Source organism: Rhinatrema bivittatum, chromosome 13 (assembly GCF_901001135.1).
Source record: "Rhinatrema bivittatum chromosome 13, aRhiBiv1.1, whole genome shotgun sequence".
NCBI classification, from domain to species: Eukaryota; Metazoa; Chordata; class Amphibia; order Gymnophiona; family Rhinatrematidae; genus Rhinatrema; species Rhinatrema bivittatum.
Window position 1 is genome coordinate 59,908,420 of NC_042627.1, and position 14,673 is coordinate 59,923,092.

At 40.9% G+C, this 14,673-nt stretch overlaps 1 protein-coding gene and 1 long non-coding RNA gene across 5 annotated transcripts in view; one reads left to right on the forward strand and one right to left on the reverse strand.

The window, feature by feature from the left end:
* LOC115075157 (transient receptor potential cation channel subfamily M member 7-like) overlaps positions 1 to 14,673 on the forward strand; it is a 251,239-nt gene that overhangs the window by 204,090 nt on the left and 32,476 nt on the right. For 3 of the 4 annotated variants that reach the window (XM_029575380.1, XM_029575377.1, XM_029575381.1), the window contains 7 exons: positions 1,395 to 1,477; positions 3,511 to 3,607; positions 4,279 to 4,352; positions 6,507 to 6,547; positions 8,353 to 8,378; positions 13,596 to 13,646; positions 13,750 to 13,815. In XM_029575380.1, the coding sequence (XP_029431240.1) occupies positions 1,395 to 1,477; positions 3,511 to 3,607; positions 4,279 to 4,352; positions 6,507 to 6,547; positions 8,353 to 8,378; positions 13,596 to 13,646; positions 13,750 to 13,815 (438 nt within the window). The remainder of the gene's footprint in view (positions 1 to 1,394; positions 1,478 to 3,510; positions 3,608 to 4,278; positions 4,353 to 6,506; positions 6,548 to 8,352; positions 8,379 to 13,595; positions 13,647 to 13,749; positions 13,816 to 14,673) is intronic. The other variant, XM_029575378.1, reaches the window with a different exon arrangement.
* The window catches only part of LOC115075158, a 162,468-nt gene that overhangs the window by 76,418 nt on the left and 71,377 nt on the right, over positions 1 to 14,673 (reverse strand). The gene's annotated exons all lie outside the window — the stretch shown is intronic.

The window sequence follows — 14,673 nt, forward strand, 5'->3', positions numbered from 1 at the left end:
AAGACTTAGTCACTAAAATGTTTTAAGTGGTACAGATATGAGTCCAAGGAAAGCTTCTGCATTATATTGATAAGCTGAGCCTGTGACATGCCTGTTTCTTTATCTTAACCAGTGCTTCGTGTAAGTTGTGTGCGTGTGCATGCCCAAGAAAAGGAAGACAGATGCAGTTTAAAGAATGCACAGCCCACAAAGAATTAGAGGGAACATTGCTCTCAACCCAGTTCTGTATTTTTCCAAAAACATTTTCATTTTGTATGTGCAAATCTTTTTGAATAATGGAAAGCAAGTAGTACTTACAGGAGTGTTTCTCAGACTAATGAAACAATGGCAGATAAATGTTTACAGAAGATAAACAAGATTTTCTAACCACTAAATATGTTGTTCTGGGTCCTGAGAGCTTTACGGTCTTTCAGAATACTCTTCTAAAATAGTTAGATTTTTGTTGACTGGAATAGGAAGCTAATGTAGTGTAGAGAGCCATTATTAGTAAATACTTTACTCAAAAAGTGTCTAGAATGAAAAAGGTACTAGCTTTTATTTCCTCCTATAACAGATACATTTCTATTTGTTTTTGAAAATACAGCTCCAATATGCTGGAAAGTAAATGTGGATCATAAAACCCATCTGATAAACTGAGTGCTCTTTATTTCTATAGTGCTATTTAATGTATGCAGCACTATACAAAATCACATAGACAGTTCCAGCTTGGTAGAGCTTACAGTCTAATCAAGAGAGCTATCTGTTATATCAGATGTGGTAAAAGGTTTTAGACAAGTTCCTGGAGGAAAAGTCCATTAACAAGGTAGAGTTGCAGAAGTCCACTGCTTATTCTTGGAATCTATCTACCCCTTGGGATCCTGCCAGATATTTGTGACCTGGATTGGCCATTGCTGGGACATAGTGGGCTTGATGAACCCTTGGTCTGACCCAGTATGGCAAGCCTTATGTTATGTTCCTATGATGGGTTACAAAATACTTGTATATATTCAATGTGTGGTGTTGTTTATAATGCATTGAATATATAATGATGGTATATTTTTATCTTGAATAGAAGATACTTCCCTCCTCACCATCCTTTCTTAAAACCATACTGTGATCCAGTACTTTGGCATGCAACTTAAAATATGTTGGTTTTCGTTCTAACCATATCGCTGAGACACCCATGTTCATGAAGTACTGGCAAGGACACTTCCAACGGAATATATTTTCAAGAGTTTTCTTGGGATATCACTTTCTTGATGCAGTTACTTGAGATGGATATTGTCTGTGGCACATCTCTGGGTTAATGAAAGATGCAGTGAAATATTTGTGATTTAGAGCCTGTAGAAAGATGGGATTAGGTCTGTTTTTGGACTGTGTTTGCTCATGTTTCAGTTCATTGTGTGTCATTAAAGGTCACAGAGAGAGCGTGGATTTGCCGAAGTTTAAACAACCAACAAGCAAAACTAAAGAAGCAAAAAAACCAGCTGCTGATATGGTAAGAAATTTCGCATGCTTCCAGCAGTCAAGAGAGCAAGATTATGTAGACCTTATGCGGCTGTTAATACAAAGATTAAAGTAACATGTTTGAGCACTACTCTTAAAAATTGTGAGATTTGTTTCCAAACAGTTTTACCTAAGTAAATAAATAGTTACCTGGGTGAAACAGGGGACTGAAATTGCCCCTTCCCCTTGTGGGTAAAAATGCCCTGTTTCACTTTTACCCACACTGCAAAGGAGCAGGGCAGGGGGATGGTGAAGCCAGCAGACAACCATATATATATTTCTTTTAAAATCCCTTTTTTCCTCCAAGGTAAATGGTTTTTGATCTTTGTCTGTTCCCATGTGCTTTATGATGATGACCATTGACCGTTTTAGTAGCCACCCTCTTGTTTATGTCCTTTTGAAAGTGGGGCTCCAGAATTGTACTCCCCATGAGGTCTCACTGGAGCCTTATACAGAGGCATTAGCACCTCCTTATTCTTGCTGGCTATTCTTCTCTCTATGAACCTTATCATCCTCCTGGCTTTTACCATTCTTTTCTCCCTGTTTGACCATCTTAAAGAGATTTGCAATAAAAGTCCCCATGGACTTGGCTCTTGTTCGCCCAGGTTTGAAAATTGCCTCCTTTATCGCCTGGATTCCAATTTAAATTGTTTTCTCTTTGGGATAGGGATTTCTTGTATCTGACCACGGCTAATGCTGTAAGTCACCTTGAGCATTATTTGGATAGGTGGGCTGCATGAGGGTAGATAAATGCATTCGAACTCAATGTGACTTGACTTTGTTCGGCATTTCATTAAAATCTTTAGAGTTTTGCAGAATTTTAAGATTTTGTTACGTAGAATATGAAATGTAGTGGTTATTAGGGATGTGCAGAGGAAAACACTGTTGTATTTAGTTCATTTTCGGGAGGTTTTTCCCCCATGAATTTCGGTTCATGGATTTTTTGATTCGTTAGATAAAAAAACAAATCAAACAATTAAAAAAAAAAAACAAAACCCACAATTTAGAAGCAGCCAAAAACCAAAAATGGGGCCCCCTGTCCGCCTACCCAGAAAAATGACTAGGCCAGGACCCCCCCAAGCCCCCCACTTACCCAGTCCAGTGGGGATCCACTGGTGAGGCCCAGGCCGAAGCCTCGGCCTTGTGTTGGCTGAAGGAGCCGTATGTAGCCTGGATCCGGGCTCTGGTCTAGACCAAGGCCCAGGCATCAGGACTTGGCCTCTGGGTCGAGTCTGGGTCCGGGCTGAGGCCTGGCCTTGCCATTGGATACCCGACTGATCAAATAAGACCTTTTTGGGTCTCACCAGAGGCCCTGGTGTTGTGCTGGGCCTACGCTGAGACCCCAGCGTTGAACTTGGGCCGAGGCTGCTGCCCCTATTTTGGGCCTTGGCCTAAGCCCTAGGCAAGGCCCCAGCCTTGGGCCTAGGCTTAGTCCTGATGTATTCTTTCCAAACGAATGCAACGAATAAGGATTGTTTCATTTGGTGGGGCCCCCAATTGAAATGAATTGCCCTCCTTCTTTGAATTTTAGAAATTTTGTTTTTAAACAAATGCGTATCCCTAGTGGTTATGTTCTATAGCTTGTTTTATATCCCCTACCACTGATTTATGAATACATAATCTCCAAAGCTAAAACAAATCTTGTGAGGCTACTCATGAGCCTTTTTCAAATGCTTTGATACATTTCAGTGGTGTAGCCATTTCACGGAATATTAATTGTGCTCTTGAGTCTGGGTTGTTTCTTTTTTTATGTTGTCTTCATTTGTAAGTTCTTCTTATATGTGGCCAATCTTGTTTGTTTGGAGGCTTTTTACTTCCTTTCCTGCAATTTTGGAGGACTTCATAGCAGGTGATTAATTTTCCAGAGTTTTTGGCATCATTGTATTATTGTTCTGTTTTGATTTCCAAAAACATAAGGACATGGCAGCATTAGTGAAACAATGTTACAGTGAGAATGTGAGAGCCGCTTGTGTACATAAAATGAAAGGTGACAAAGCTTTGTTTTCTGTCTTGCCCTATACTCAGGCTGGCCTTCATGCCATGGGCAGCTCAAAGCAAGCGAGCTCTTCTGCCAGATCAACGGACTTCAGCAAAGTCCCTCTGTCCCTTCGTCAAGACCAATGTAAGTTTTCTGACTTTGCTTCTAATATTCTTTATAAGAAATCCCATCTAAAGTAGTTTTACCAGTATAGATCTTAGAGCAGTATTTTGGAAGAGCTGGCTAAAGGTGCTGAAATCTGTGGGTGTATAGGAGCTTTTTATTTGCTTTGCAAGCAAAAATATTTTTCAAATAAGTTAAACAATGCACAGAAGTTTCTTTTATGTGTTAGGAACATCTGCTCTCCCAGCATTTCAAATCCCTGCCTCCCCCTCCCCAAATAACATTTTTACAATTCTATTTTATACTCCTTTGAAAAGATTGAATTTGCTGTCATTGTAAAGTCCCACTTTATTTACAGTCAGGGGAGGCATATAATACCTGTTTATTCTAAATCAATTTATGTAAGTTTAAAGCAGTGTAAAAATAGGATGGCAACAACAATTTTTTCAAACAAGTTTCTTCTTTGTCGTCTGAGGAAGTTATATTGTGCTATATACTCTCATACAAAAGCCTCTATGAGTAATTGTCTTCATTTGAGGGCATATAGAGCTATATTTTAGCACTGCATACACTTGAACATTTATTTTCATCATCTTGAAGTGATAGAGTTGAAAATCAAGTAGTTTAAATTGTTAGCTTAAGCCTGTAGTTGTTCCTTTTTGTCATAAAATGGCATGGTAATTATTTTTCAGTGCACAGCAGTAGCAGAAAAGCATCACCAGCTGATGAAACAAAGCAGGAAGATGTCAAGGTAGCCTTCCCAATGGTTGGTGAATACCACTTGATGTGCAGAATGTCAGCAATGCAATTTATAATCCTTCCTTCCCCAAATGACCCTCATCTTTGATCTCCCTCACCCCAGATGGCATTCCTAGTTAGTTCTGGAGCCCTCACTGGCCTAAGGGCTGCAAGCATGCATCCTCCAGGATGCACACCCAGCTTCTGTTACTAGCCAGAAGGGGGCCATCATAGGAGCAGCTGTCTCCCCTTCCTCCCTGGGCCTCAGGGTACCATCTCCACATGCATACAGGCCCAGCTGGCCCCAACAGAAGTCAAATCCCAACCCAAATCCCCCATGCTACAGAGTGCAGCCCTACAACCTAAGTCACAGGGCTGGCCTTACTTGTAATATTTTTTTAACTGTGAAATACTTTTAAAGTGACTACTTTGAAAATTGTCCCAATTTGCTTCCTAAAATGAAAATGCTTTGAACAGAATTTACAATCAGTTGAACCTTTGAAAGTCAAAACAGATTATTGTTCATGTTCCCTATATATAAAATTATCTGGAAAGGTTTCTCTTTTTGATGATGAAACCAAAATCTGTAAGAGGATAGACAGCCAGACGTGTGAAAAATGAGAAGGCATCTAGTGATGCTTGAGGAGTGGTCTAGGATCTGGCAGCTAAGGTTTACTACTAAAAAAAAAATGCAGAGTTATATATTTAGGTTGCAAAATCTCATTCTTCTAAGCATGAACAAAGAGCGGGGTTTGGGGATGATTGTATCTCTTGAACTTAAGTAGTCAGGCGGGTGGATAAGACTGACAAAAGCCAGAAAGATACTTGGGTATATTGGAAGAGGAATAGTCGGCAGATAAATGGAGGTGATATTACCCTTATATAAGTCCCTGGTGAGCCCTCATTTGGAATAGTGTGTATAGTTCTGGAGACCGCATCTTCAAAAGGATATAAATTGGTTGGAGTCAGTCGAGAGGGTGGCTACTTAAATGGTCAGTGGTCTTTGTTCTAAAGCATATAGGGATAGCCTTAAAGATCTCAACATGTACACCCTGGAGGAAAGGGGAGATATGATGGAGATATTTAATGCACAGGAGGTAGATCTCCTTTTAAAGGCAAGGAGGCTGTAGAACAAGGGATCATGGGATGAAAGTGAAAGGAGTAATCTGTGGAAATATTTCTTTATAGAGAGAGTAGTATATGCATGGAACAGTCTCCCCCTGGAGGTGGTAGAGACAAAGACACAGTATCTGAATTCAAGAAAGCATGGGATAAACACAGAATCTCTAAGGGAGTGTAGGGATTGTAAAGCTGAATAGGTGGTGTGGATAAGCAGACTAGATAGGCCGTAATGGTCTTTTTCTGCTTTCATGTTTCTATGAGCACCTGAACTCAGAAACTGAAATCACTATATATGCAAAGGCACAGTACAGATTTGAATCCCAGGGTACAAAAGATTTCCTTGATCTTAGCTAAGAGGTTTAAAGGTTTGATAATATGGACAAAAGACCGGTGGACCTCTGTCACCAGCATCAGCATCTCAAGTTGTAGTGCGTTCTGTTTCAGATTTCATTTTTCATACTAGTTATGTTGGTGCATATTATAGTATACCTGTAATCATTTAGATAATTGAGCTCAAGCACAGAGTTGGTAACCCACAGATGACAATTTAACGCCCCTGTCCAGCACTTACTGTTAATCTTTCTATGCTCAGATTTAGGATTTTATTTTTTAAAAAAAGGACTTTTTTCTCATCTGTGTCAATGAAAGAAATCCTGATTAAGACCCTTGATCTGTATCTTTGAATCAGGAACATTTTAACCATGTAAATTATTAACAATGCTATTTCTGTTGGTGTCAATAGAAATCATCTTAAGGGCAACCATCTCTGACTTAGTAGTAGCCAATTGTTTTCCTGCTCATTCTGCCATTTTTTCATGTCACAGTGACTTTCTCTGTATCTCTTAACTCCTTCATCTTTTACTTTGACATTTTGCATGTGTCAGGAAAAATACTGTTACTTATTTTCTTAAACAAATAAATAAATCCTTTCTATAGAATGGGCCGGTGCTAATTATTTTTCCATTGCTAACTTTTTTCCTACACAGAAACCAAATGGTTTCCATCATGAATATGAAAAGTGTATTTTTAACATTGTTGATTTGATTTGCTTATGTTAAAGGACTGGTTACAAGGAAGACCAACCTCAAGCAATAATCAGATGTGAGTAGTTTCGCTTTCTGTGAACCATAATTGTTTGAGCTACCAATAAAAAGACATGCATTGCATATTTGTTCTGATGTAGCAAGGAACATGTTTTTAAATTTTAGGATGTGTTCCCCAGAGATAGCATTTTAGAAATCTGTGACTGAGGGTAACTATTTTTAAAATGTGCAGTATCTCAATGATTGATTGTCTTTGCCCATCATGTTGGTAACCAAGTGTGATCACTCGACCTTTGGGAGTTGCTTGATTGGATAAAAGAAAACAAATTAGAAAACAAAAGCATAGGATAAAAGTTCCCCTAGCTGAATAATATACTTTCACAGTTCCTCCGTCTCCAACCCCTTTACTAATAATGGCCTTCCCCACTCTACTCAATCTAATTCATGATTTTCACAAATTATCAAAGCATCCCCTACCTTCACAAATACATGCACTGTCCTAGAATCTTTATCCAGATATCTGCCACCACTTTCCCTCTTTATCCTATTTATTGCAGTTTGTGTCCTCCCTTAGTTTTCTGCTCTCTCCCTTCCCTCCCCTCCCCCTCTCACTTTTCATTCCACACCCTTGTAAATATGCTATTATCATGTATATAGGCTATTATTTTCTTGTAAATATTCTATTATCATGCACAGAGTTTCTAACATAAACATCTGTTCAAGTTTTACCCTGTTTGCCGTAAACCATTGTGAAGGCTTGCTCCAAACAACGGTATATAAAAACTGACAGACAAATTATTTTGCTAAATTTATTGTTATTTATTTAATGAAATGTTTTTTCACAAATATTTGATAGGATTTGGTAGTGAAAAACTGCCCCATTATATTTATCTTTACCTGATCCCTCTTTATGGTTTGGTTTGGTATTACCAAAAATGGAAGCTTGATCGAAGTGCATTTTAGTTGATTTATTAACAAAATCTAATATAAAATAATTTGATAATGACTAAAGTTTTTTGGTTTTTTTTTTGTTTGTTTTTTAACTGGTGAACTTCTTAATTTGAACTAAATATTGGTTTTCCTTATTTACCTGACATTAGCAAGCATTAATTATACAAATCTGGAAAACTCAGGCACCAGGATGCCTAGGTGCCTAAAATTTGGCACCTGTTGCCAAAAGATTAGCCAGGGCTGGGTGGAGCAGCGACAGGCATCCGGGCTGGAAAGTGGAGTAGGGACAGCAGGCACTGGGAGCAGCCACTGGACCGCAAAAGAAGGGAAGAAGTGCTGGAGAGGCAGGGGAGAGCAAAAAAAAAAAAATGTATAAAGAATCTTCGCCCTTGCTTCTAAGAATTCTGACTGGGACCTAAGTTTAAAAAAAAAAAAAAAGTTATTCCCCTTCAACATCTCCCACTCATCTCCTGCAGTGAATTAAGTAGGGAGGGGAAGGGGCTAGGGGAGAAGAGGAAGTGTATGGGACAAAATAGAGAAGGGGCTTCTGACCAGTGGAGAAAATCTGCTGGATGGTTTTCCATCCCTACTGCCTGCCCTCCAACTGTTTAAACATCAAACATTTGCTCAAGCCCTTGTGATATCAAAGATAGTTACAGAATTTAGATCATATTTTTTGTCATGTTTTGTATTTTTTTTCTCTTCCTTTATATCAAATGGATTTTTTCCTAAAACCCATGAATAATGATGAAGAAAAAGGCATTCTGTGATATTTTAGTGTCCTGCTCTTTTGCATAGAAACCAACATGCAATCTGTAGTTTTCCATTCTCTGTAAACTCTAGATTGTTCACCTTTGTTTCTTTTTTTTGTAGTAACAATTGAAAATAACCTACTAAACATTTCTTTTTCAGACCTACTCAAGAAGATGCACTGAATGGTAAGTATCTGGGAGAAAGCTTCTAACAGTAACAAGAATATGAGTCTAAGGCTTGTTATAGAAGTTGAAGGGATTGATATGTCAAAAGTACAGTTTAATTTGAACAAATTTTCAGTTGTGCCGTCCAGGGCATATAAAAGCCACTGTTCTAGTCTTCATTGATGAATGGGGTTTTAAGAGCTGGTGAGTCAGATGCAATACCTCCTTTCCTATACCCAACATGCCTGCAGTATCCCAGTCCCCGGGGGATTCCTGGGCCTGGTTGCTTACAGGTGTAGCAAGTGCTGCCATTTCAGGCAACACAAGGGCTAAGCCAGCACACACGTAGTCCCTTCCATGCGCATTTCCTTTTTAAACAAGAAGCCTCCCTGTGGGAATGAGAGGCAGTGCTGCCTCTGGGACTGTGAGCACTGCTGTCTCTCAGTCCCTGCACTGGGAGCCTGAAAGCACTGCAGTGCCTATTATCAGCCGGGACCAGGCCCCCATAAACATCTTCCACTCATCTCTTACTACCACAGTGATTAAGTAGGTAGAGAGGGGGATGGATAATGCCCCTGTGCAGGTCCCTGGTGAGGCCTCACTTGGAATAATTTGGTTCTGGAGGCTGTATCTCAAAAAGGATAGAGGATGGAAGTGGTCAAAGAAGGGCAACCAAAATGCTGTGTGGTCTGCACCGAAAGACTTGCGAGATGAGACTGAAGGACCTAAATATGTACTGGAGGAGAGAAGGGACAGGGGATATATGACACAGACTTTTAAATACCTGAAGGGCATTAATGATGCAAGGGAATCCATCCTTTTCCAGTGAAAAGAAAGCTGTAGAGCTAGGGGGCATAATATGAAGCTCCAAGGGGATAGGAAATATTTTTTCACAGAAAGAGCAGTGGGTGCATGGAATGTGCACTTAGAAGAGATAGAAAAGACAAGAATGGTCATGGAATTCAAAAGGGCATGGGATAAACAGAGAATCTGTAATTCAGAAGAATGGAGATGAAGAAAATGGAGATGAAGAAATGGAGATGAAGAAAAGGGGTAACTTGTCTTAACTGGGGTAACTTGCATGGAGCAGCAGCTGCTACCCTTAATAGAAGGAACGGAGAGGGAGCAGTTACTACCAAAAAAAAAAAGCTTGCTGGGCAGATTAGATGGACTGTTAGGTCTTTTTCTGCCATCATTACTATGTTCCTATGTGGGGAAGAGCAATATATAAACAATCACTGCACAACTACCGGCAAGCCACCATCATTGCCAAAAGGGACTTTCACGCATCAAAAATCCACGACCTACAATTCAATGCCAACGCCCTCTTCTCCTACGTCACTGAACTCACCAAGACCCCACACCCCGTTATCATTGAAGAAAATTCCAAGGAAAGATGCGAGGATCTGGCCAAACACTTCCAGCACAAAATTTCCAATATCCTACTACGCTTCCCCCACAACCCCACGACCACCTCCCCCAAGCACACTAGCACCTGCATCAGATCTTTCGACCCCACCTCTACCCTAGAAATTGAGTCCATCCTCAAAAAAATGAAACCGGCCACGCATTTCTCTGACGCAATCCCCTCCAAAACCCTCCTATCCATTCCCACCACTATTGCCAAACCTCTAGCTAACATCATCAACTGCTCCCTCACTTTCGGCAAAGTCCCAGATCCCCTCAAACTTGCCGTTGTGAAACCCCTCCTAAAAAAACCCTCCCTTGACCCTTCTGACCCGGCAAACTATCGGCCCATCTCCAACCTTCCCTTCCTTGCAAAAGTCCTCGAGAAAGTAGTCAATTCCCAGCTCACCGACTACCTCGAGGACCACAGCCTCCTGCACCCCTCACAATTCGGATTTCGGAAAGGCCGAAATACCGAGAATCTCCTCTTAGCCATTACCGACACCATACTCATTGGACTAGACCAAGGAAAATCTTTCTTACTGGCCCTACTAGATATATCAGCAGCCTTTGACACTGTCAATCATCAAATCCTTATCACACGCTTGACAGAGATAGGCATTACCGACACAGCACTAGACTGGCTCACCTCTTACCTTACGAACAGAGAATACCTTATAAAACTCGATTACCATGAATCCTGTCACATTCCCCTCAGACAAGGTGTCCCACAGGGATCTTCCCTATCCTCCACCCTCTTCAATATATACCTCCTCCCCCTCTGCAACTTACTATCAAACCTAGGCCTGGACTTCTTCCTATACGCTGATGATGTACAAGTACTCATACCCATTCAGAAAACACTCAATGAAACCATCCTTTTCTGGGAATCTTGTCTAATCAGCATCAACTCCCTACTAACCGACCTTCACCTTGCTCTCAATACAACCAAAACCGAACTCCTCTTTATATCCAAGCAACCTGAACACGACTCCTCCACCACGCCACCACCCCCCCTCATCTCTCCCACACTACCCCTCTCCGTAAGAGACTTGGGAGTCACACTCGACCAACACCTGAACTTCAAGCCATACATCAAGTCCCTTCTTAAAGCAGGCTTCTACAAACTCCAGATCCTTAAAAAGCTCAAGCCTTTACTCCATACTCCAGATTTCAGATTAGTCCTATAGTCCACTATTTTCTCCAAAGTGGACTACTGCAACGCCCTTCTACTAGGCCTTCCATACTCCACCATCAAACCACTCCAAACCCTTCAGAACGCCATGGCACGAATCCTTACAAACACACGTAGAAGAGAGCATATTACACCTATCCTAGTTGACCTGCACTGGCTGCCCATCCAATTCCGCGCCCAATATAAGACCCTAACTATTCTACACAACACTCTCTACAAAAACAACTCCCCCTGGCTTAAGGAAATGCCCCACTTCCACCTCTCAACCCGCCAGACAAGATCCACATCTACAGGCACCCTCCACACCCCCCCCCCTCAAAACAGCCCGCCTCTCCACCACCAGAGAAAGAGCCTTCACCATTGCAGGCCCCGCCCTCTGGAACTCCCTCCCCACACACCTCCGTCTTGAACCCTCACTACCCAACTTCAAAAAAGGCATTAAGACCTGGCTCTTCAGACAGGCCTACCCCGAACCCAACCCCTCGTAGCCAACCCCCCCCTTATCCCCCCTAGTCACAGTCCCGCCCACCACCCACCCACCCTATACCCCCCCCCTTACACTTTACCGCACCCCATCTACCTTACAACCTGTACAATCTGCATGTTAAAAGTTAAAACTAACTGTCTTTCTTCTCCTGCCATAACTGTTGTAAATAAGCATATATATATGTTTCCTCATAACTTGCCATAACTACCGTAAATAAGCCTCCATATATATACCCCATACAATCCATATTTCCTTTCATTATCCGCTGTAACTTTGTAACAATGTTTATCCCTCATTTATTGCCTCTCATGTAAATAATGTTACGTTCCTTTTAATTTCTCAGCTGCTATCTTCTTCCTCCTTTACTTTCCCCCCTCTCCCCCCCACCCTTTCTCTCAAACCTGCTCCATCCCCCACTCCCTGTTTTTTGTAATTTCCTCCTTTCGCAAGTTTATTGTAAACCGGCGTGATGTGCTCGCACGAACACCGGTATATTAAAAGCTGTTAAATAAATAAATAAATAAATAAATAAATAAATGGAGGAGGCAATAGAGACATAAAGGAGATAGGGGAATGGGGAGAGGAGAAAGTGTAGCGAGCTTAGGCAACGGAGAAGTTGCTAGCCAGTGAAGGAAATATGTTGGGTGATTTTTCCCATCCCAGCCCTTCGATGGTAAACCTAAGTATATTTTTCAAGCCATGGCAGTATCAAATGTAGTTACAGAATTTAGAAAGCATTGATTGATATTACTGGAGTAGCTGCTCCAGAAGCATTGCACAGAAGTGGATCATGTGACCATGTTCTTCAATGACTTGAATCTTCCAGGGCGCTCTGCAAAAAGCAGAAACCTTTCTCTGCTCATGTACCATAGTTTGCATACTGCCTCTGTCCCGCATCTCTGCCCAGTTCTTTTTTTTTTTGTCCACCAGAATTGTCAGAAACCACTTTCTGTCCTGCGCATCTAAAGAGACCTTTTTCTTCTCTCTCAAAACACCCCATCAGTTTGGCCCTAGTCAAGTTTTTGGCCTTTTTCTAAGTTGTATTTTTTCTTTGACAATCCTGTGAGCCAGCTACGTTTGTCATCATCACAACTGTTACCAGCAGGCTGTGTAACAGATTTCTTTTTTTTTTTTCCTTATTTCTTTAAGTCCTCTTTCTGAGAAGGAAAATGTCTTCATTTGATTTTTGCCTTATCAATTTTTATCACCATGGCCAACAAAAACCAGGTTTGCCATAAGTGCTTGGAATAAGGTCATGACAACTCTAGCTGTGACTCTGCACAAAGATGTCACGCAGAGTAGTTCAAGCTTAAGAGGATAGATTCTGAGGCCTTCTTTACTGGAGAATTAATGTCTAGCTCCTCGAAACTGCAGTGGAAGGTTTAATGTGAGGCCCACAATCCTGCACCAACTGTGGGTGACCAGGCTTCACCAAAGAGGTCTGAGCTTAGAAGGGCATATCAAGCCCCACAATTATAAGACCATGGCCTCAGATATCCCTTCATTAAATAGATATGTAAGGCTGCGACATGGCGTTGAGTCCACACGTTAACCTCCCATTACTGGACTGTCCTTTCTGTAACTAGCTCATGACTTAAATATGGAGGGTAATTTTGTAACACTGGAGGTAACTTGCGTGGCATTTATACATAAATTACACCAGCTTTCAAAGCAAGCCTTAGGCGCATAAGTTCCCATTAAAAATAATCCAAGATAACATGCACAAACTCATCTGACAAAAGTTAAACCTTTTTCCTATTACTTTATGTGCATGCTGTTTAAAAATCAAGTGTGCTTGTAAATCCAAACTCCACCCCATACTTTTATGTGCACAGATATCGGAAAATGTAATGAGCCATTTAAGCAGATAAACCTGTGTTTCTTGCTGAGAAATTATTTTGAAAGAGCTGCATGATACTTTCTTAGGGTGTGAGAGAGGCTGAGTGTACTTTTTTGTGTAGTGCTTGGGTGGTGTCTGATATTAATTGTCCAGACCCCTTAGGAGAGGAGAGATGGAAAAGGGATAATTATTGAATTTGTCGTTTGATGTAAATGCTATTGAATTGTTATCTTGTAAGTTGCCCTGGTCGTTTTGCAGGATATTAGAAAAAATGCCAGTATATAAGCATGCAACATTTTTACTTTGCAGGAATTGGCTCTCCTTTCAAACCAGTTGTGGACATTAATTACTATTACTCAGGTCAGTAGTGCAACCAACATGATGGGAGACTCAGGAATGAAAACTTATCTCTTCACAGATATTGGAGTTTCCCATTTTATCAATTTTGCTTATTTTTCTGCAGCTGTGGAAAGAAACAATCTGATGCGATTGTCCCAGAGCATACCATTTACTCCTGTACCTCCAAGAGGTAAGATATTTGGGCTTTATAGCAGTACCACTAGAAAAGCTGGCTAGGCTGCATAGTGCTCAGATAAGAGTCCATCCTCTCAGTGAGACAGTAACTTTGAAATTACCTTTTCTTTATGATCAAAGGTTTGGCACATGCCACGAGAACTTTATTCCCTCCTATTCTGCAGAGTTTGAGAAGCCACATGTTCCTGCATCAGCCCTCAGGGTAACCTTAAGGGGAGCCCAGTGTGCGGCACCTGGAAGCAGAGCCTGCAAATCTATTCTAATGGGACAGTGTTCATGCTACCCACATAGCTGCTAGTACTTTTTACATGCAGTATTGTCATGCTAATTATTATAATGCAGTTCTGATTCTGTATTAAAATATAGATCTTTACACATCCAGAAAACATAGTTTGGTAATTGGGGCAAGAAAGCTCTGTGCTCAAGATTTTTTTTTTCTTTCTTTTCTCTGTGCACTTTATTTTAGTATTATATACCCCCACTAAATCATCCAACATAGCTAACTTTTCTAGTCAGGCAAGTAAAGATACTCCTGTAAAATATGCATATTTTATTGGCAACCATTGCTTAACAATTCTAGTACAGTAAATATGAAGACCTAGGGCCAGATTCAAATAGCAGTGTTTCTGGGTCTTATTCACAGAAAAGGCCTGAATATGTGAGAAAGCAGAGCCGTGTTTTTGGCGGCACTTGTCCCCGCTGTACTTTGAAAATGGTCACTGTGCCAAACATTTATTTATTTTTATTTATTTAAAGCTTTATTTATACCGAAGTTCGCAGGGCACCACATAGTAGTAAACTCCTGGAAAATTGAGCCTGCATACACTGTGACAGGAAAATAGTCCTGCTCAAG